The sequence below is a fragment of the Mustela erminea genome, chromosome 4 (genome assembly GCF_009829155.1).
Source record: "Mustela erminea isolate mMusErm1 chromosome 4, mMusErm1.Pri, whole genome shotgun sequence".
Classification (NCBI taxonomy): Eukaryota; Metazoa; Chordata; class Mammalia; order Carnivora; family Mustelidae; genus Mustela; species Mustela erminea.
This window is the reverse complement of record NC_045617.1, coordinates 114,656,607-114,680,786: the sequence shown is the minus strand read 5'-3', so window position 1 is coordinate 114,680,786 and position 24,180 is coordinate 114,656,607. Positions and strand designations below refer to the sequence as shown.

The 24,180-nt window shown below is 41.4% G+C and overlaps 1 protein-coding gene across 4 annotated transcripts in view; it reads right to left on the bottom strand.

The window, feature by feature from the left end:
- Positions 1-24,180, bottom strand: part of KCNQ5 (potassium voltage-gated channel subfamily Q member 5) — a 539,086-nt gene that overhangs the window by 46,213 nt on the left and 468,693 nt on the right. The window contains exons 9-11 of one of the 4 annotated variants that reach the window (XM_032340463.1): positions 22,865-22,891; positions 18,078-18,134; positions 14,163-14,383 (exon numbers count right to left, since the gene is read on the bottom strand). In XM_032340463.1, the coding sequence (XP_032196354.1) occupies positions 14,163-14,383; positions 18,078-18,134; positions 22,865-22,891 (305 nt within the window). The remainder of the gene's footprint in view (positions 1-14,162; positions 14,384-18,077; positions 18,135-22,864; positions 22,892-24,180) is intronic. The other 3 variants (XM_032340464.1, XM_032340465.1, XM_032340466.1) reach the window with 3 other exon arrangements.

Here is a 24,180-nt window from a genome sequence, read left to right as displayed (position 1 = left end):
TACACACACACACACAAATCTACTTCTGTAGACTGTTGTATCTCTACAAGTAAATCATCTAAGTGTTTGTAATTAGAGCAAGATAAATCATAGTCTAGCAGGACTGCCTTTATTAGAACAAATGTTCGGCAAATCCTAGCAAAGCCAAGTGATAAGAGCAAAAGGAAGGTCAACGACACACAGATAACTAGGATAGGCAATGGGACACGCCTGACAGCATCATCTCGGACAGCCTCCTCATTCAGGAAAATAACTGAACTAGGTCAAATTACAAGAGATTGAGACTTAGACACACGGGCTCTTTACCAGAGGGAGGAACATTCCGAATCAATGACAGAGTGACTTCAAAAAATGTATTTAATCCTATCTCCAAAAGGATGAGCTCTGTCTTCTTTGAATCATATTCAGAAACACCTGACCTCAATAAAGGCAGTCATGGTTGACAATGGGCCGACAAACCGCAGAATGACACATTTGCATTATTCATTAATCCAATCTGTTGGGGAATTCGAAATAGATCTGGTAATTTTTTCCCTCAACTTTCAATTCTTATCAGGTTAGCAGTGATATTGCCAGGAAATGCCAAGGTGTAAACCTTTGAATACCTCTTGGATGAGGTTGGCCAGAGATAGCAATGTTTGAGCGTTGCTTTTAAAAAAAAAAAAAAAAAGGGAATTCCTGGTGCGTTACCTTAACTGACACTTGAAGGGATGGGGAGAGTACGCCTTGGATGCAGTGACAAAGGCGCATGGCTTGGGAAGATTTTCCATATTAACTGAAACAAAGGACAATAAATCATTTGACTAACACTAAACTTATATCTGATTTATATCATGTTTCATTCATTCATTTATTGGTGATGTGACCTACGTGAAAGAAAACATGCTGAACAGCATGGTAGAACATACGAAGAGTGATGGAATGACATCTAAATGCGATTTCCAATCTGAGCTTTGGCATTTAGACCGACCTACACAGGCAAGTTATTTACCTTTTCTAGGTCTTGATTTCCTTATCTGCAAGATGGCTGTGTGGGCATGCAATGAACCAAGAGAAAATGCCTCGTCAATGCCTGGCACATATTATGTGCTAACAATGTTGGTTTCCTTCCCTTCCCTTCCCTTCTTTGGCTCTAGGCGTAGGGAACTATAGGAAAGAATACCAATGGAACCATACACAAACATATTGGTTCAGAGAACTAACAGCATACTGCAAAGACTTAAAGTTAATAAGCTACCAGCGACTAGGACACCAGGTCGCCATACTGCCCATAATACTTATAGCTCCACCCCTTAAGAGGTGGGGCCTCTTTCTCCACTCCTGGCATCTGGACTGACCTTGTGATTTTGCAGTGGAGGTTACTCTGTGAGAGTTTAGCCTGACCCACCGTAGGCCTTGCGGGTTGGTCTTGCACTGTTCTCCAGAGCTCACCACCACTCTGAACCAGCCCAACCTGCTGGAGGCTGAGAGACCTCATGGAGCAGAGATGAGTCAGCCCAGCTGAGGCCTCCTCAGGCCAGTCAGTACCCCCAGGCAACCCAGTGGCTGATCACAGATGCACCAGAGAGTCCAGCCAAGAACGGAAGTACTGCGTGACAGAAATGCCTCCTAAATAAATGGTTGCTGTTTTGAGCCACTGAGTCTGGGGGAGGGAATAGTTTTGCTGTAACAGATAACTGATACAAATGTAAAAAGACATGAGGTTATGACATTTTTCAACCAAAACACAAAATCATGGGAACACAAGTTCAAAACAATTTGGAAAAGATTTAGTCACCGACTCCAGCAGAATGATGTGGTACACCAGTTGCTGTTGCCTTAGATTAATGAAAAATGCAAATTTCTCACCAGCGGGGAATTAAGGGTTTCATGTGCAAATGAATCTTTGTAACTGGAGGTACAGAGATTAATTTTCCCCAGGCAATACTCCTGTGAGCTTTCTATATTTTTGGAGTCCAGGAACTGTTGTTATGCATTGTACATGGCAACAGAGGAAAAAGATGGCAAGAGAAAAAAAGCTGGGGAAAATTAGACATCGAAAATAAAATAAAAGGAATTTGGAACAATGTAGTGAGTTTCACACTGCCGACAGCACAAAGGAAGCCTGGCTAGCTCGTCTCCTTCCTGTGTTAGCTGTCTATTGCAGAGAAAGCACCCTGGCCTTCCTCTAACCTTTTATTTTCTTCTTTACCAACTGGAACACCCCATGAAAGCGATTAAATACAATTTTAAAATTGTGTCATATTGGTTTCTCTTTGTGGAACAGACAACTAAAGTGTTGCCTTTGAAGGAAATAATTTGAGATATACGAATGAAAAAATCACCATGCAGCTTAAAAATGCTTCTCTTAAATATGGGCTAAATTCTGTGATTTGTGTAATGGCTAACTTGGTGCTTATTTTGTGCGAATTTCAGAGGTCACCCACGGGTTATTTCTGAAAAGTGTGATGTCTGCCAAGTTCGGTTTGAAGGTTTCCAGTGATGGACTCCACTCCATCGGTGTGAGGTCTCTAACTGCTAGCCTGTCGTGTTATTGACGGAAAAACTGGTATTGCACACTTGGTTCTGATTCTGTCCTTTGAAGTGACCAAGAACATCTCTTTAGCCTCTCGAAGCTGCTGCTGCTGCTTCGTACATTCTAAAAGAACGAATGCTGGAATAGACATTAGAACACTGCAGTTTGGCTACTGACCAGCTAGTTCCCTGCTCCCTTCTTTTCTTTTCTTTTCTTTTTTTTTTGGTCGCACTAATCAAATGTTCAGTATTTTATTAATATCACTTTTTGCAAGGTTGCACTAAGAATGGAATCTAATAGTCTAGTTATATGTGATCGAGTTTAAGGGTCAGGATATGACTGGTTGCATGTGTGTGTGTGTGTTTGAGAAATAATACATAGGACACTGGACGTGAAAGGTTTAGTCTAGGGGTCACAAACCCAAGTGACTTTAGAGGCAGGAAGGTAACGGAAACATGTAAAAGAGAAGGGGAGCTGGTGGTTGGAATTCCTAGAAAGACAAGAGGGAAGGGTGGGTTCTGCAACTTGAAAGACATATCCAATTTAAAAACATTTATGGTAGCTGGCCACTAAGAGAGTTGACAATGACCCTCCCTCCTTTTGTGCCATCCCCTTCTGTACTGCATCAGGGTTAGTCTGTATGACCACTAGCATAAGGAAGTGATGGTACATCACTTCTGAGGTTGGAAAAGACTGCAGCTTCTGTCTTGGGTACTCTCTCCTTCTCTTGAGCATCCTTTCTCTGTTGCATTATTAGCTTTGGGGGAGCCAGAGGACATTTAGGCTACCTATGGAGTGGCTGATGTAAGGAAATGAGGCCCACCAGCAAATGCTTGATTGAGCCTGGAAATAAATTCTTTCCCAGTTGAGCCTTAAGATGACTTTTATGGCCGACAAAACCTTGACTGCAACCCTATGAGAGAATGAGCCAGAGTCACCCATCCAAGCTGCTGCTGGATTCCTGATTGTAGAAAGTGAGATTATGAGTCTCTTGCCACATTTGCGGCAAATTGTTATGTATCAGTAGATGAGTAATACAGCATTCCAATTCACTTTAAGGCACCGATGTACACACACACACACACACACACACACACACTTTGATGTGCTGGTGAAACAGAATTTAGAACTCTGGTTTACAACCCCACGTTTCTCAATGAGACCTGGATCCGTGGAAGTCCAAAGAAATACGGGTTAAGGTTGTACTCGTAGGTCATTTGGCAGCTTAGCTTCTGCTGGAAGCAAGGAGTTGGGATTCATTCAAAGCCTATATCTTAAGCAGGAAGCTATTTTCCTCACCAATAGGAACCAAATATGATTTTCCCTATCACTATAGGATGACAACAAACATTGGGGAAGAACCTAGAGAAATCTGGACAGAAATTCTGTCCTATAACACAAAGAGTACTTGGATTAGAATAGAAAGCCAAGAGGAACTTCTGTCCATTCAAAATAGAAACACAATTCTTCAGTAATTAAAAACCAGAAACACGGGGTGCCTGGGTGGTTCAGTGGGTTAAACCTCTGCCTTCGGCTCAGGTCATGATCTCAGGGTCTGGGATCGAGCCCCATATCGGGCTCTCTGCTCAGCAGGGAGCCTGCTTCCCCCCCCACCCTCCTGCCTGCCTGTCTGCCTACTTGTGATCCCTCTCACTCTGTCAAATAAATAAATAAAATCTTTAAAAAACAAACAAACAGGGGCGCCTGGGTGGCTCAGTGGGTTAAGCCGCTGCCTTCGGCTCAGGTCATGATCTCAGGGTCCTGGGATCGAGTCCTACATCGGGCTCTCTGCTCAGCAGGGGCCCTGCTTCCCTTCCTCTCTCTCTGTTGGCCTCTCTGCCTACTTGTGATCTCTCTCTGTCAAATAAATAAATAAAATCTTAAAAAAAAATTAAAAAATAAAAAATAAAAAACAAACAAACAAACCAGAAACAGGTGTTTCACAAAAAGTATTGGAAAAAGCAACTCTTACCAGAAATATGATAACTATAGGCATACTCGCTTTATTGCACTTTGCAGATATTGCTTTTTATTTATTTATTTTTTTAACTAATTGAGGGTTCAAGACTTCCATAGAGGAAGTAACTACAGATGTGGTGGAAACAGCAAGAGAACTAGAAGTGGAGCCCGAAGATGGGATGGAATCGCTGCAATCTGTTGATCAGACTTGATTAGAAGCGGAGTTGTTTCTTATGGATGAGCAAAGAGAATAGTTTCTTGAGAAGGAATCTCTAGGTGGAGATGCTGTGAAGACTGTTGAAATGATGACAAAGGATTTAGACATGGCATAAACATAGTGGATAAAAGCAGGATCTGCGTTTGAGAGGACTGACTGCAATTTTGAAAGAAAGTTCTGCTGTGGACAAAGTGCTACCAAACAGCTTCTCATGCTACAGAAAAATCATCTGTGAAAGTTAGAGTCAACTGATGCGGCAAACTTCACTGTTGTCTTATTTAAGTATTTGCCCCAGCCTCCCCCACCGTCAGTAGCCACCACCCTGAACAGTCAGCAGTCATCAACACGGAGCAAGATCTCCCACCAGCAAGATTATAATTCGCTGAAAGATCAGATGATGATTCACGTTTTTTAAGCAATGAAATATTTTTTAGGGACAGCTGGGTGTCTCAGTGGGTTAAAGCCTCTACCTTCGGCTCAGGTCATGATCCCAGGGTCCTGGGATTGAGCCCTGCATTGGGCTCTCTGCTCAGCTGGGAGCCTGCTTCCTCCTCTCTCTCTGCCTGCCTCTCTGCCTACTTGTGATCTCTGTCTCAAATAAATAAATAAATAAATAAACTAAAAAAAAAAAAGAAATATTTTTAAATGAAGGTATGTATACTATTTTTTTTAGACATAATACTTTTGAACACTTAATAGACTGCACTACAGTGTAAATATAACTTTCATATGCACTGGGAAACCCAAAATTTCCTTTGGCTCTCTTTACGGTGTTATTTGCTTTATGGGGGTGATCTGGAACCCAACCTGCCATATCTCTGAGGTGTGCCTGGACTGAGTCACTTAGAATCTATGATCAGAGATTGAGAGGTCTCCCCCTGCCCTCCAACACCCCCCCCCCCATAGTGATAGGAACATTGGAATAAAGAAGCAGATCTTAGGGGGACAGGAACAGTATAGGACACCCCGGAGAGGACCAAAATGTGTCTCTGAATGAAGAATAATGGACCAAATGGATAATGAACCTGAACAACTAAAGGAAAAAGAAACCTATGGACCAGAATTGAGGAACTTTCTCCAGGTAATGGTTTTCACCAACTCCTAAGTGGAGAAGGACTGAATGTGTGTTTCAGAATCCTACTGACTCCCCTTGGTAGACTTTTGCTTAGAAGGATGCTAACAGTGAAGTTGGGCATACAGGGAGCTATGTTCTGTCATGAAAGAAACACCTCAGGTTTTGTTACAGGCAGAGCTCAGGGGAGTGGGCATGCTTCTCAGTCAGGGATACCCTGTCAGGGATGTGGACAAACAGGTTAAGCTGAAACCCTACCAGAACCCCCCCTTGACAAGAATTGTTTCTGTCAACACAAGGCAGAGTCATGATCAGGTAACTTCAGAAAGTGCCAGGAAGCATCATATTTTGTGGAAAATTATAATCAAAGCTTGGCTGAAGCTGGGCTATCAATATGGAAAATCAGAAAAAAATGTTAAGTGCCATGCAATGCTTGGCATTTTGTGGAGACACTGAAAATGTCAACTGGGGAGACTGAGAAAAACACGAGGGAAGAAGATGCCATTGGAAAATAAGTGTAAAAGAGGATTAGTAGAAGATGAAAGGTCCGTGTGCATGAATTAGTTGAATATGAAATCTTGATAGTGCATAATTTATACTGCTTGGAAAAAAATATCCCAGAGTCGGTACAGAAGTCTGTTAGAGCAGGGTGTTGTCCAAACCACTGTACTAAAATGCTTCTTTGTCAGTATTCTTGATGATCTTATGCTGATAATCTCCAGCAAGTTTTAGGAGACTGGTGGGTCTGGGACCTGGGAGACAGAGGTTAAAGTAGAGAGGAAGCGGGTGGATGGACTTTCTAACTTTCAGTTACCTCATGCTTTGTGTTTCTGCTCTTTTGCTATCTTTAGGTGAGACCCTAATAGTTATTATGAGCCTGAAAGGGAAGAAGGAGTCTCCAAGGAAGACACCCGAGGAGCTGGTGAGGAAGGCAACTGTTCCCTGTTTCCCTCGGTAAGGGTGGTGACCGGAAATGCACCAGCTGATTGTGTGTGGGGAGGGATGAAATGATCTCAATGGGAATTCATTTATTTTTCCCTAGATTTTCCTTTACCCATTTTGTCCTTCTTTTGAAATTTAAGGAGTTAGTCCAGTCTGTGCTCACTGTCTCATGGAAATTATGTGATAAAAGAAAGGACAAAAAAAAAAAAAAAGATTTCTAAATCTGGCTCATATGTTTAAAAAGCATAGACACTTAGAAGAACAGAAATGACATGTAGACAGAATGTTTGGGAGAAAACATGCTTAAGGGCATTCTTTCTCTTCACCATCACAAAGCGGAAAAGTTCGCTTGGCTGTATTGAACACTGCTCGAGGTTGCTTTCCTGACAGCCGATTCCTGAACATAAATCCCAAAATTTTATCCAGTTACTATCTCCGTCTCCCTTGGTTGAGGGGCTTCAGGGGACTCTGGCCCCTGACTGCCAATGCTCATTCTCCTTGCCAAGGTTCACTTCAGGCACAAGACCCCCTTCTACAAATGAAGATGCAAATGGACAGTTTTCCTCACTTTAGCAAGAGATGGCAACGCAAGATGGTTCCCTTTCTGCCTCTCAAAGTGTTGTGCCTCATAAGATGGTTGGAGCTGCTGCAACCATCTCACTCCCAGCCCGAGGAGGAGGTGGCTCACAGATGGGCAGAGTCAAAAGGTGATCTAAGAGAAGCATGGAGAAGTCAAGTCAGGATCCCAATGTTTCACGGCCAGGAGCTGTCCTACTTCTGAATCTCTTTTTAGGCAGTAAGATACACTTATTGTTGAAGGTATTTGAATCTGCTTCTTTTTTTTTTTTTTTAAAGATTTTATTTATTTATTTGTCAGAGAGAGAGATAGAGAGAGAGAGAGAGCACAAGCAGGCAAAGCTGCAGGCAGAGGCAGAGAGAGAAGCAGACTCCTCCCTGAGCAAGGAGCCCGATGCGGGACTTGATCCCAGGACTCTGGGTTCATGACCCAAGCTGAAGGCAACGGCTAAACCAATTGAGCCACCCAGGCACCCCGAATCTGCTTCTTTTGTGTCCTGCAGCCAAATGCATCCTAACTGGTACACAGGCTGAGGGAAGAATGGGATGTGGAAGAGAAGTGAAGAGAGAAGAGGTATCAGCAGTGTCTGGAACAGGGACTTGGTCACCAGGGAAACCCGCCCCCCCCCCCGCTCCGACCACTGCAAATTATTCCATATCTTCAGCCCACCCAGCCTCTGCTCAGGTGAACCCCATATACCTCCCACACCCAGGTCCATGCTAGTCTTTCTCGTAAATACCTGGGGAGGATGTGCCTCCCACAGCAACCAGCATGAACCCTCAGGATTGTTCAGCAGAATCGAGATGTTCCCCTGAAGCAGAAGCAATGTCGAACAGGTTGAAAACCCACAGGTATGTGGGACATGTCTCTGTCAAGATTATTGTACTCTTTGAGTGCGGTTCTGAAAGGCATTCCCAAGGACAGCAGGGTCCAGCTAGTGTAGCCCTCCTCGACTGCAAACTGGTTACCAGAAATCTGGACTTTCCCGTCTCTACTGTAGTTTCATTCTTGTGGATTTTGGCTGCTTGATATTCCTTTAACTTGAAGTCTGTCACTTTCCATTTGGTTGTCTGTTGTCCATCTCCTGACACACCCTTTTGCGTCTTGAAACCGACCTCACATGACCTCACCATTTGCCTTCCCCCCAGGGTAAACAGACACAGTTCAGCATGTCTATTATCCCGAGGCTCTGCCCAGATACCGACCAAAACAGAGAGGATCATCTAAAGGCCATTTCCTCAATTTGCCTCATCTTCCACCTCTGGTAGTCTTTGAAGATGATATAGTTCAGAGGTTTGGCAGTGGGGTTGGGAGAAAGACGGGGTGGGATAGTGGCAATGTCAAATGGTTTCTATAGGAAGGAGATTGACCAACTGAAAATGGAAGAGTGAAAGTGGGTGGGGGGTGGGTGGCAGGGAAAAAGAGGAAATGAAAGAAAGATATGACATTAGGGAGCACTTCAATGAATGTGTCTGAAGGCAGTGCGGTGAAATTAGGTTGAATGGGTGTATATTGTGGCTTTCTTGTATCTGTTAGTCTTAGGTAAGTTACTCAGCTTTAGGTCTCAGTTTTCTCATCCATAAAATGGGGATAATAATGAAACTATTTCATAGGGGTACTGGAAAAATTGAATGAAATGAGAGAACTAAAGCACTGGAACATTGCCTGCCACAGAGAAGGATCTAGTAAATGTTACTTTTATCATTATTATTGTATACGTTGAGAGAAAAATATCATTTCTATCCTATCTAATTTTTTATAAAAAATTTATTTTAAAAATAAAAATTGCAGGGCACCTGGGTGGCTCAGTTGGTTAGTGTCTGTATTCGGCTCAGGTCATGATCCTGGGATCCTGGGGTCAAGCCCCACATAGAAATCCCTGCTGGGGTGGGAGGGCCTGCTTTTCTCTCTGCCCCTCCCCCAACTCGATCTCACTCTCTCTCTTTCAAATAAATAAATAAAATCTTTTTTAAAAAATTTATTTTTTATTTTTTTTTAAAGATTTTATTTCTTTATTTGACAGGCAGAGATCACAAGTAGGCTGAGAGGCAGGCAGAGAGAGAGAAGGAGGAAGCAGGCTCCCTGCTGAGCAGAGAGCCTGATGTGGGGCTCGATCCCAGGACCCTGGGATCATGACCTGAGCTGAAGGCAGAGGCTTTAACCCATTGAGCCACCCAGGCGCCCCAAATAAATAAAATCTTAAAAAAAACAACTGGGTATGTTTGAAGTGTACAACATGATGACCTGATAGACATACACAGTGAAATGAAATTGTGATATAATTATATAAAAGAATATTATTCATCCTTAAAAAAGAACAACATCCCATTTGCAACAAAATGGATAAACCTGGAGGACATTATGCTAAGTGAAATAAGCCAGACACAGAAAGAAAAAAACCTGCCTGATTGCATTTATATGTGGAATCTAAAAAAAGTCATATCTTATCTACTTTTAAAAATTATATGAAGAGGCTTATTTACTATTGGTTGATCAATGGAAAATTTCTCTCTTATTACTGGATTTATAAACTAAAAATACTATTCATACCATACCGGTCAAAAGAAATTTGTTATGGCAATCCACACCAGTCCCTTATAGTGCACTTTCTTCCTTTTGCCATCTGTTAATTTCTGGCTTCAACATCTGCCTATTACTTTCTACTTCTCTGTGTACATGAATGTAGAATATTAGGAGATAGTTATGCCCCTTTTAAGTGTCATATGTAAATTGCACAAACAATTATAGTAAGAAAAGTCCAACATGCAATATTTAATAGCTTTTGTAACAGTTATTAAATTATAAAAATAATGCCATCTGTACTAAAGGGTATCAGATTTGGCGGGAATTATTAAAGCTTATAGATTAACCCTAAATTTCCTTTGTTTTTCTATGATCGTGTCTTTTATTTTCTGAATGTAACTTAGTTATTAACTCAATATATTTTCTGGATGTAACTTTGTTATTAACTCAAAGGCCAATTAGTCTTTTCATTATTCTTTTTGCTATTCCTCCACTCTCTTTGAGCTGTTCATGGGCAATGAAATGCCTAAAAAGTGGGACCTGGATGGCTCAGTGGGTTAAAGCCTCTGTCTTCGGCTCAGGTCATGATCTCAGGGTCCTGGGATGGAGCCCCACATCGAGCTCTCTGCTCAGCGGGGAGCCTGCTTCTCTCTCTCTTTCTCTCTGCCTGCCTGTCTGCCTACTTGTGATCTCTGTCGTCAAATAAATAAACAAAATCTTAAAAAAAAAAAAAGAAATGCCTAAAATATCTACAGGAAGGAGAGAAGTAGAAGAAAAGAGCCCCAGAAGTGAATGAGCAAATAGATCTGGAATAATTGGGAGCTGGCTGTGGTGTTATGTATTATTTTCTATGGGTAGTAAGTGGTTTGTAGACAAACTTAAAACCAGGAGGGGCAGTATAAAGAAAAATGTATAATTGAAGTCTACATTTATTTGATAACTAATTTACTTTTTTTTTTTTTCCCTCTAAAAAGGAACTTCCATTTTCCCAAGTCCTAGCATTGAGTTAACTCAGGGATAAAGATTCTGGACTATTGGATGAAATGAGGAGTCAGGGGTCATGATCTCTTGCAGGTGGGCAGCCGACAAAGCTACCTTGGCAGAACAGCAATCAGGCCTCCTGTCACTTGGGGGAACTCAGAACCAATTGAGATGGGCATCAACCAGGGAAAAGCAATTCCTTTCTAACCAAACAGAACTGCACTTGTATGAAATGATGTAGAAAATGGATGGCAGGAGACCTTTCCGATTTGTTACTTGTTAAAGAATAGGACTTCTGTTTCTATCTGTCTGATCTCTGAGACATCTTTGCAGTAACTGAAATACTGTGATGGATAGCGCTGACATTAGAAGTCTTTGAAAAATGCTTTCCCTCTGGCCAAATATACAAGTAGAATTCACTTTCCATATTCAGAATTCAGATCCTATTTATTTTTTATTTAGATGTGCTCAGCCAACCTTAAAGACCTCACAGTACAAAGTCGAATATTTTTTGAAGCCCCTATTGGAAGAGTATGGACCCACCGTGGGTCATGTATGCATTTCTAGCACAGTGTGAATCCAGGGTTAGGTTTGAAGATAAGGGCACAACACCCCGGCTTGCCCAGGGATGCAATGATGTGTGTGAGCAGGAGCTCTGCTATAGGTTGAATTATGTCCCACCAAAATTCCTATGTCGAAGTCCTAAACCCTAGTACCTTGGAATGTAACTCTGTTTGGAGATAGGGTCTTTAAGGACACAATTAAGTTAAAATGAGCTGATTAGGGTGTGCTATAATCCAGTATCACTGTTGTCCTTATAAGAAAAAGAAATCTGGGGCACCTGGGTGGCTTAGTAAGTTAAGCATCTGCCTTTGGCTCAGGGCATGATCCCAGGGTCCTGGGATCAAGTCCTGCATCTGGCTCCCTGCTCAGCAGGGAGTCCGTTTTTCTCTCCCTTTGCCTCTTCCCAGGCTTGTGCACACGCTCACTCTCTCTCTTTCTCTCAAATAGATAAATTAAACCTTTAAGAAAAAGAAGACAAAATCTGGACACAGCTGTGCATGGAGGGAAGATGAAGTGAAGACACGGGGAGAAGGTAGCCATTAAATGCCAAGGAGATTCTCGGACTTCTAGCCTCCAGAACCGTGAGAAAATAAATTTCTGTTGTTTATGCTACCCTGGCTGTGCTACTTTGTTATGGCAACCCTCGAGCCTAATACAGCTCTACTTGTGGTATGTTCAACTTCATTAGACAATCCATGTCTACACTCAACAGAGGCTAAGCATTAAGACAGGGCAGTCCTTCTACCTCTTGGCAGAGGGGAGTGTGTGGGGGGAATCACCCTAAGGAGAGGGTGTTAGACCAAGGGTCCCTAGAATCGGGGAAGGGGAGGGTATTGGGTGAAAAGAAGTCCAATTTTTTAATAGAAAATCATCCTTTGTTTTCTTTTGCAAAAGCTTTACATGTTCATTGTAGAAATAATAGGAAATACAGACAAAATGAAGAAAGAAAGTATAACTATGACCTCATCACTTGGAGGTAATTGTTCATATATTGCTATAAATACTTCCAGACTTTTTCCTGTAAGTACATGAATTTACACACACACACACACACACACACACAGCAAAAGGGAACAATTTATTTTTTATGCTCACCTTTTCATGTCAATAATTTTTGATTTGTAGCACCATTTCTAATGTCTGATATTGTTTCATTATATTGATTATATCCTAGAAATGGAATTGGTTGGTGGGATGTGTCCAGGCTTAGGCTTTTGATATATGTTGCCAAATCGCCTTCCAGAAATGATGCATCCATTTATATTCAGAAAGTCTATTTTGAGTGCAACATAAAGCCCTGTAACGGGTAATTCTTGACTCAGCTGTTCATGGGCTCTCAGCCAAATTCCTGAGCAGGCGAGTGTAGAAACCAGAGGACACTGAAAATCGGTGCCTCCAGTGACTCCAGACACTCAAAGTCTTGAAGGAGAGTGTCCAGGGTTGGTGGAGGAAGCATTTCCTACCTTAGCAGAGTGACAGGTGGAGGGAAGCCTGGCAGCATCAGCCTATCCTGCCGCCGAGACAGGAGCTGCCAGCTCCACCAGGAATGTGGTGCTTGGCAGCGAGACGTCCACTTGGAGAGCATGGCATCCACGGAGTTGTGGAGAATGAAGAGGTGTGCAGAGGGGACTCGTGCTGCTCACTGGAGAGTGGGAGGGATAGCCCTGGGGATCTCTGAATGAGCTGGGAGGAACCCGTAGGCTGAGGTTCCAGGGAGCCTAAGATCACAGAGATTATGACCCCTGGTTGTTAATTTTATCCCTCAGGCTTTCAGAGCCTGGGAAAATACAGGTTACACCAGGGAACGAGAACAGGAGGGCCGACAGCCTTCGCAGTTTTTATGTATTCATGGAAGATGCTATTTGACCTTGGTTCTTCGCCCAGTTTAAGAGATCCCAGAGGGGGGACCCTGGGTGGCTCAGTGGGTTAAGCCTCTGCCTTAGGCTCAGGGAATGGTCTCAGAGTCCTGGAATCGAGCCCCGCATCGGGCTCTCTGCTTAGTAGGAAGCCTGCTTCCCCCTCTCTCTGCCTGCCTCTCTGCCTACTTGTGATCTCTCTTTCTCAAATACATAAATAAAATCTTAAAAAAAAAAAAAGAGAGATCCCAGGGGGGCATACTTAAAAGGAAAACCAAGCTAATCTTATGTGAAAAACTGCTTTATAAACATGAAAATGATGTGGTACTCAATAAAATGTGTTAGCAAGTACACTTCTGGAACATTGTATGGTGAATAAAGTAGGTTGGCTGCTTTTGGGAGAAGAACTTGAATTCTACTTAGCATTAGGTAAGAACTTTCAACAGGAATCTTGCTAAGGAAGATAAGCAGTGGTCTCTGATTTAGGGGTGGAGAGAGCATAGAGAAGGGAACAGCATCTTCACTGTTGTCCAGAAAGTTATTGTTACCCTTCTGACTGTGTTTCAAGTCATTCACAGACCACCTGGTCATCTCTGGCCACAGACCTTGGCTGGTCAGACATAACCTATACGTGAGAAGGACAGTCACGTTGAACTTGATAGGGACTTTGTCTGAGAAGTAACAGCGTGTTGTAGATAAGAGTGAAGAAGTTACCACATTTTGTTTGACTCCTTTGAAATGTAGATTTAGCTGCCAAAGTTGCTCCCAAAAGTAAACTTATGTTCTGTACATTTGCCCAAGGCACTGAATAAATTTCCAATAAAACCAACAAACAATTCCTTCCTTGGGGTTGTTTTCTTCTATCTTCAACTGGTACCATGGAGAATTAATTACTTCATAATCTCGCTCACGATAGCCTATCCAATTAAACACAGTTATGGAAAAACAGGGCTTACCGTCTATCACCGGTTTGGGCTGAGAACTTTTGAGGCGCAGCGAGGGCCGGAAGCGGGTGCGGTCGTTGAAGCTCCAGCTCTTCTGCACTTTGGTGGGGCTGCCCTCGGCGGTGATGTCGGTGCTCGGGGACCTCCTGTCACCTACGGACGCTTGTCTGCTCTTAATACTCTGGCCCCTTGGGCTAGCCATGCGTACTCGCTCCTTAAAACTTAGCTTCTGACTGTGGACAACAGAGGCATGATTATTCCATTTCAAGCAATTTCTTCCACTCCACTTGCGTAAATACTTTGATGAGACTGTATACTATATTTCAATAGACATACATGTTTTCAGCGAGTAGGAGCATAGCAATATAGTCTTCCCTTATTGAAAACCGGAGCTTTATTTAATCTGTTTGCATTCGTTTGAACTTAATCTCACTGTCTAGGTGGCACACCCTTTCCTGGATTCATCACAGAAAGAATCAACATCGGGTACGGTTGTTTGGCCACAATTACACTGGACATAACCAAGAACTGGTTCGGTGTTTGCTTTAGAAACAGATTTTTAGCTTTGACCTTGACTTTGGATATTTAAAGAAAGTAATTTTTTATTTGGGAGCATATCTCTTTGTAATTTCTGAGCATTTCTACAGGGATGACAGTTACGTATACACATATATCTATATTCTGCATGCATTTCATATTCCAGGCAAGATTATGATATCCATAAATTCATGCAATCTCCTAGCGGTTGGTAGTACTGCATACATAAGAGCAAACATACAACACTTAACACCCATTTCTTTTTTGCTTGCATTCATTCTTGTGAGACAAAAACCACACAATGTAGAACAGCCCCAACATATAATGAATGTGATGACTGATTAACGGAATGAGATGTTATGTTCACTAACACAATTTCCTGCTATTAAACAGGTTATTGATTTGCTGTGGCAGCTACTGGTAAATTATATTTGTTCCGACATTCAGTTCTCAGATGCCAGAGAGAACTGAAATGCCGTGGGTTGATAAAGGAAGCATTAACAACAACAACAAAACCGAAAGTGCATCTCCACGATTTCCTCCTCAAAAGATGCTGTGTGAGGTGGTGGGAAGGGCAGGTTAGAATCAAAGAGGCTTGGAGTTTGCAGTCCTCATCTCGAACATAAGGATGAAAATAGCAACACGGCTAAGGGATTTTTGTGGGAACCAAGAGGACTGTAAGAGGTGCTGTGTCCCCATTTTGTTTGTGTTCTTTTTGTGTTTCATTTATAAAGCACTGTGTTGTTCATCAGAGAACGACACTGGTCCCTAGTTAGAGGCCCAGGCCACTTGGGGGTCTGAGGAAATGAAGGGTGAAGGGTCTAGGGTCTGAAGGCAATACTTGGAGCAGCTGCTCTGAGAGGCCGAGACCCGCATTCATGCTGCAGCCTTCGAGGGGCATGAAGGAGGCAGTGTTCTCATGGACTCGGGTTATCTGAGACGAAGTGGAACCCTGGTTTTTTCCACTTACCGCAACGTCCACTGTCCCCAGCTGCAGCATGCCAACAGCAAATGTGTTTAGTGGTTATGTGTTTTGTAGCTAACAAGAAACAGTAACATTTATTTTTCCATGCCTAGTTGCTTAACAAATGATATTCTAAAAAGACACCACATTTTATGTGTTTACATGAAAACAAATCAAATAATGAACTGTGGTGATCAGAAAGTCCTGGTAACAATAAACAAGTCGACCATGCCACGGACAGCTCCCCTCGGAAATGCAGATGTAGCTAAGCCCAGCACGACTAGCTAAAGGCACATGCAGAGAACAGGCTGGGCAGTTTTGTGATGGGGCCGGGTGGGTTCAAGGGTTCTTTAAAACAATCCCGTCAGTCAAAGGCTTTCTCTGCACCAGACGAATGCATGATTAAATGGTGGATCACATCAAACAACAGCAACAATAACATACAAAACTGCATCTTTTTATGCCGAGGCTGGGTTCTCCATGTCATCCCAAACCTTCAAATCATTTAAACAAATCCTCAAAGAGATAAAAGGGATAGGGCCCAAAATGTCTACTCTTCTCAACCTTTTTATTTTGATTTTTTTTAAATAGTAAAAATTTCACATCTCTCTTCAGTTTCAGCACATCTGTTCCATCATTTAAATTTATGATGATTGGAATCAGGAACATATGCTCAACTCTGCACCTTTATTTAGATTAACGAATGGCTGAAGTTTACATAGCTATCACTACAAATGTTCTCACTGTACTTTATCTAGTTGGTTACCTTTTCTGGAACTCACAGATGCTAATTACTACAGAAGGTTGGGTTTCGTTAATATCAAATTACTTTCTTAATCTTTAACGATATATCTGTTTCTTACACCAACTAAGTAAAGAGGAAACTGATGAAAACATCATAAAACCATTTAATATGAAATTTTGTTTTTTCTTTTTTAAAATTTCAATTACTGAAAAAGTAAAAAAATTGGAAATAAGTATCAGCATCAAACCCTCATGGCTGATTGGCAATAATGAAATATTTAAAAACAATATTGCTCCTATGCAAATATTTTTTAAAAGTTGCCTCTGAAACGTTTTGATGCATCTTTAATAACTCATGGAAAGTGGAAATAATATTTTTCTCTGAATCTTAGTACTATTTAAAGTACTTAAAGTTGATATAAACGAGTTCTAGGTACCATGTCCCTTTTTGTCCTTCTTAACTGCATGAATATTTGCCAATGTCTAATATGAAAAGAATTATCAAAAATCATTTTAAAGTGAATCCAACATATTACATATGAAATTAGAAAAAAAATTAATGTTTTCACCCTCTCTTTTGACATAATTGTATCAAAGTTAAGAATAAAATCTTAACCCAGAATTTTTTAACCAGGCAAAATTTTGTTCTCCAAAACAAAGACCTGTTCTTACAAAAAAAGCTCACTTCTATTAGTTTTTCTGCTTCTTTTCCCTGTTTGGAAATCAACAGAACATCTTGATTAGATGACTATTAAACTGATTAGATGGCTGTTATTGAAAATGCACACTGATTAAAAAGATGGACTCTTTACTGGTTCATTCAAGTTTTTATTACTTTCTTACTTTTTGTCATATCTATAAACACTTCTTCTTTTTTTTTTTTTTTTTTAAAGTAGGCTCCATGCCCAACTTGGGGCTTGAACCCATGACCCTGAGATTGAGACTCACATGCTCTGCCAGCCAGGCGCCCCCTATAAACATGATTTTTGAGAAAGATTCATGGAACAGTGTTTTTAGGAAGATTGTCAAAGATTATTCCTAGGAGACAAATAAGAAGGTCTCTTTCTGGAGAAGGTAACCCCAAGTAACCCAAAGGACATTGTAGTCATTGGTCCTGGCATCTTTGAGTATGCACAAGGACGGGGGACTGTGCAGGGGGATTCTTCCCCTCTAGGAACCAGACGGACACGTTCCTCAAATGGCCCAGCATGCAGGCTACTACTGGATGTTCCCTGCCAGGGAACTGGGTGGCATTACCGTAACCCCACAGTAATCCTCTCGTACTTAGAACACTGTAGTTCTTGTTAATAGTTAATTAGGGTGTGTTAGCCCTTCACAGGATAAGCATTCTACAAATTCTCGCCTCAGGCACAATATGGCGACTGAGCCGTAACAATCCAGTGCGTGCAGCAGTTCAGCAGCTGTCCCACCACAAGGAGGCGCCAAGGGGCCGACAGCCAGGGCTGTGCGCGACCCTGCCTATTTGGCCCTGGGCTAGAGTATCAAAGCAGGCAACAGGCAACAAGGAAAATAACAAGCGGCTTGAAAACCTCATTCAAGAAGTCCTTAGGAAGAGTGAGTCTCTGAGCGGGGCTCAGGTAGGATGGCGGTAGAACCTGGTCATGCACCTGAGGTTAGTTGGCATTCTCAAATTTCATGTCAATAGCCGGGATGCTGGGTACCTCTGCTTCCGTGAGGTGTACATTCTGAAGAGCTTCTGCTTATTACTACAGAACTTACTAGGAGTGAGGGAGATAGAGCAGCACATTACTAAGCATTTCACCACCACGAAAGTGCTCAGGGATTTCTTTTTAGAACAACAAAGCCATTTGGCTTTATTGTTTTTCAGATCTAAGTACACAGACTATTTAAGCAGTAAGTACTAACTACGGAGCTTAATTGTGCTGCTTGGAGTATAATCAGTGCTCTTAATGGTGAGGTTGAAAGGACTGGACGTGAAGCAGGCATTACAAACGATGGTAGCCTGTGTGTTAGCATCAGAGCCATGTGAAAATAAGAACATAAATATTTTAAAATATTGCAACCTTTGCAATCCAATGCAGTATAAACAAGGGATAAACAATTTCGGAACTTTGAAAAATAAATATTTATAGGAACCAATGAAGTTGATATCACTAATTGCTTTGAAATATTAAAAAAGTTCCTGATTTGCATAAAACACCTGTAGTTATAGTTAATATCAATAACTAATTGTCAGAATACATGCTTTAAAAAGTCAGAAGATTCTAAGTCACTAGCTTGTTAAAAAAAGTTTTTATTGTATGTCTTTTGATGTGTTTTTAAAAGACTAAATCCTTTCCCTCTATCAATAAATGCGAACAGAAGGAGAAACCATTTTCAAAAGATTGTTTTTGAAACAATCTAACATTTTGCCCATAAGGACACAAGTTGATTATGCTGGGGAAAAAAAAAAAAGTCTAGTCTTACTTGGTGTAACAACACATGCAGATCATTCTTTGCACACAGAAGAAAGAAAATGTAAATAGTGGAAAACAAACGCCCAAGAAATACAAGAACGCAGTCTTTTCTCTTCGCATTCTAGAGTTCTCTCTTAAGAACCGCACATCTCAGAACCTAATAAAGCCAACCATGTAGGAGCAATTTGGACAAAGCACTCAGTGGATCACAGCAGAAGATGATAATGTAATTAAAAAATATATCATTTATGCTTTAACTTTTAAGACATGCATCTTTATAACACTCTCACAAGAACCTGTTCAAGCAAATTTATAGTCTAATAAGAAGTCTGACAGGGTTCTATTTAAAGCCTATAGACGGTGATCAGGGTAGCTTAACTATGAAGCATGCACGTAGCCAACAATTGTTGATTAAGGAACCAGGGTAGGCAGAGGTAGTGGGATTTATAGATAATCCCTAAACTTCCGTTGGCATGATCTATTCCTGTAGCAATAAAAACCTAACATAGGTAGGAAGAAGTAAGAGCTTTTTGTGCGGTGCGTGCAAGATGGCTAAGTCAAGGAGAAAGGGAGGAGAGCCTAAAAATCTCAAGGTGAGAGTACTGGCTTAATTAGGTTAGATGGGTTTATAGGTGAATATTCTATTTTCTGAAAGTCACAATTTGTACCAAAACAGAGAAAACCTATCCAGTTTTAAAAAATGAGTTGGAGAAGTTACTCAATGGGATAATTATTATACTAAAATCAATAAACCTACTCACCACATATGGGATTAGAACTGTTTCAATGGGAAGATAGAGGAAAACAAATGAATCATTAAATGATGCTAAAGAAGTTGCGTTTATGGTCTAAGCAGAGGAAGAACAGAGCAGGCTCACTTGAGACTAATAATAATTTGTACCTGACCCCGTACCAAAGACATCATTTTAATGTCTCAAAGAGACAATATTTCAACTGTTCTTCAGTTGAACTCCTCTTGAGACTGATGGTTTGTATTTTTAAAGAAAAATGTTGGACCTGTTGCAAATAATGCAAAAGCATCACTGAACTGGATGTCTTTCCCTAACCCATATTTGTTTAAACATACCCTAACCTCAGGGTAGAAAGACAAAACTCTCTCTAACCAGAATATTCCAAAGATGGGAACTTAGTTAGCTATGGGGGTATATGAATGTGTGTGATGCCTCACTACATTTTGCAGTGAGAAAAGCCTCTCCGAATATGGCCCGGTTATTCAGAGGAAAAAATGCCAGGGACCAGGAAAGAGTTACCGGCTACTGTACTAAACCCAACTACGCCTGAATTACTCCCAGTTCTTAACACAATAAAAAGCGATGATGAAAGATTTTAGGAGACTTCAGGTTCTGAGATAACCGGAAGATAGAGTTGGCAGAAGTTTATCTCTTCTGCTTATCTGAATCGCCATCAGTAACCCAGTGGCCCCAAACATAGTAAAGGGCTTTGCGCTTGGGTGGCAGTAATCAATCCATTTGAAATCGGGTCCAGGATTAATCAATAGCCTGGACCCAAATCTGCTCTCTTCCAAGAAACAATCCTCATTATAAATGCATTTTCCTTTGTGCATATTTTGCTTGAGTAAGGGCAAATTTGTTTTTCTTAAGATGGTACTGTTGCTACTGCATTCCTTATGCAGTATCATAAATTCCACTGTCTATGGAACCCAGCAAGGTGGAAGCTTAGGTCATGTTAAAATGGGAGCTTTGGCTTGTTTCCTTCAGATTATTGAAGTGTTCTTATTACCTCATTGTCTTTTTGTTATTTCCTCTTTCCCGTTTTTGTTGGTGTTTTCTCTTTCTACGTGGAGCTACTTGAGGTCAGGGACATTTTATTACTCTATCCAAGAACTGTTTATTGAGCACATTCCCAGTCCTAGCTTTGCAAAGGGAGGTGTGATACATCACTGGGGGGCAGAAGACCTATGTGTATGAAGTAGGACACATCAAGTAGGGCATGTATGCCAGATAAATGGTAATATAAGACATTTCATGGGGGTTTCTGCTAAGTGTCCAATGACCCTAGAGAAACAAGAAATGTCTGTGTAACATATCTTGATGTTTCTATGTTCAAAACTACATGTGAGTCATTTTTGACACCCTTAGTCACAAGCATGTAGAATAAAATTTTGATGTTTTAGCTATAAATGAACATCATGAAATGTAAAAAATTTGGTCGGTGGTCTTTTTGAATCGTGACAGCTGATTGGGATGTTCATTTTTGGAGTGAGGAACAGAAGCTCCATAGTTACACTTTAATTTTGTCTTTGCTTCCTGCCTTGGTAACATTTGGAAAAAGTGCAATATCGTGTCAGCTCAAGGGGACCCCTCTCTCAGGACTGTCATACCAGGTCACACTTCTGCAAAGAACCTCCACGTGATTCACAGACTTCCCCTTTAGGTGCCAACAGCTCTGTTCTGGAGGATGAAACCAAGACAGGCGACCTTACTCTCAGGTAGCTATGGAGTTTGTGCCAAAGATAGTCTCTGCCTTTAGGATTTGGAGACGAATTACCCTTTGACATGATCTGTAAAGGGATAGCTCCTAAAAAAAGGCAAGCTTTTCAAATATCACCAAATAGACTAAATGGCTTATAATGGCTATGATTTATTTGTGTAACTCTTTTCAAGTAAAACAGAAGGATGGCAGGGTTTGCAGGGCATCTAGACAAGAGGACCAAATGGCCAGAATTGTAGAGATTGCCTCTTCTGGAGTCTATTCAAAGAATGTTCTCAGTCTAATGACCAGGACCTCTCTTTGGGCAGAAATATCTCTAAAGTAGAGAAGATAAAATCTTTAGGCTACTAAAACTGTCTGGAAATAGCACCCAGGAATATCTAGTGACCTTGGCTCTAACTCTTTGTCTACCAAGTAAGAGAAGGGGTTTTAATGTCATCCCCGTGTAGGCTTACCTACTTCGAAGGAGTGTTGTGCACCCTGCCACATCTGTCTCTCATCATGGATGCAATTAGATTCTGGCTTGTGAATCTTTTTAAGTGTTCATATAATGCAGAAATGGAGGACCCAGAACCTCATGATTCCAAGTGACCTTTTGAAACTGGTTTCAGTATGGTATGAATAGATTATAATTAATGTCTAGTATGACAGTACAAAACTAAGGGACCTTCCCTGGACTCCCACTGGTCCCCACCCAGGGGCCAACTCTGCCGTGGTGGAATGCCTCTGTGTCCTCATTACAGAAACAAGTAGCAATGATAGGAAATTTTTTTTCTTCTTCCCTTCCAGGCACCTGGGATTCTCCTGCTGGTTCTGCCTCTGCTACTCCTCACACCATCAGTGCCAAGATCTACCTGGTTCTGTCCTTTGGGGTTTTGCTCCCAAATCCAGACTCTTTCTGGCACTCACTAACACAGAATAAAATGTTCTCTTTCATCTCCAATTCTTCCTCAGTCTAACTTTCTGCTCTTTAATCTGATAAGGCATTTCCCTGAAAGGCATGAAAGAATGGCCGTAAATTATTTGGTGCAATTTCTGGGAGGATTGTCTTCTTCCTAAAGGACAGGGCAGTGGTGGCAGGGGGAGGCTCTTCCTCTGAATCATGTTACTAAAGTACACCAGTGCTTAATGAGCTGGAGATGTCACAGAGAGATTGTTCTTACCTCTTGTACACAGTGTTCCTTTTGCCCAAAAAACCCATTTTCTTATTCTAAAAGGACCCTGATGAAGGGGAATATATCTTACAGTGCTTCCCAGAATTTGAATACTTTGGTAAGACTTCTGTCTGAGAAAAAGGGTAGCAAGGAATAACCAAGAATTCTTTCCCCAAGAATTTTCCATACCCTGCCGATTATAAGAAGCAGTGAGTTAGGGAGACACTGATGCTTCCAAGGGGGGGGGGGTTCAGTGAAACAGTAACCTTTGCAGGCAATCTTGTGAAAGGTCACTTTTAATCATCTTGTATTTGTTGATCAATTTTACTCACATGAGATACATTTAAAACATCGGTTAGGCATCAGATTTATAAACAAACATGGAGCAGAAGAGAAATCACAAACCTGCTTGATGCTTCCCCTTGTTCTTTCCTTCAGGTGCGTGTAGGCAGAAGAGAAATGATGAATACATTTATAACACTCGATAACGGAGGATGGGGAATAAAGTACCTTAAGTAATTCTTTTCGAGCAAGATCCACAGAAGCAGTATTCCTTATACAAAGTGTACCCAACTTTCAAACATATATTCTTTGTGGTACCTGAGCTGGCATTTTTACTTAGCAAGACCAACAGTGCCCACACGTAACCCCAAACTGTAGACCGCACGTTAGCTCAAGTTATCCATGGTTAAGAAAGCGGTTCTGATCTGACTGGCGTGAACAAAGACTCTTAGAAGGGTGCTGGGTACACTGTGGCTTCAATCACTTGTTGAGGAAGATTTTGTTCTCATATTGTATATAGTATGAATTCTCTTGGAGTAAATTAGGTGCCTGGGAAATTGATCACAACTGTCCGGGACTAGTGTTGGATGGTATTTTTAACAGCCCATTTTAGCAAATTCAGGTCTGTGCAAAACGGCGTAGGGTCCCTACTCTTTACAAATGAGCTGTGTGTCCTCAGACAAGCACCTCACTTTCTGGTAGATCTTGATTTTCTTATGAATAAATTGAAGGGTCTGGATTAGAGCATATCTACATTCTGACTTCTGACACTATCACATGGCATCCTTGGAGCTTGATAATTCCCCACAGCTTCATAAAATATCAGTCACTCCCTAAAAGAGCACATTTACCTGTGTTACATACTCTGCACAGCCTTTTCTCTGAGAAGAAAATCAAGAAAAATGTGTTCCTTCTGTAAATCCTTCTCTTATTAAAACTTTGAAATAGCAACTGCTAAGACCCCGAAAACCCATGAGAGACCGGCCAGACCAGAGGGAGAGAGTCAGAAACTGCAGGATATCTCCCCAGCAGGACTGAGGGGTATGGCCGGTCTCCTCACCGTACCCTGTGTCCCCTGCACACCTGTCACACCTCTCTTCCATCCTATTCCCCGGAATGAGGTTGAGGAGTCAAAGTATCTCATTGTATCTCTAAAACTCCTGGGAATAAGAGCATGAGTTCATGATTAATGACAGTGATATCATTGATGCTATAGATAATATGATCTCTTTCCTGACCACCTATTTGAAATTATAATCCCTAACGTCCCCCAAATTCCTTCCCTACTTTACTGTTCTCCTTAGCCAACTCTATGATATTTATTTATTTATTTATTTATTTTCTCTTCCCAGTGTCCCTTGAATATACATTCCCTAAAGCCATTTGGGGTTTTTTTTTGTTGGTTATTATTTTTTTTTTTTTCCTTTCACTGCTACACT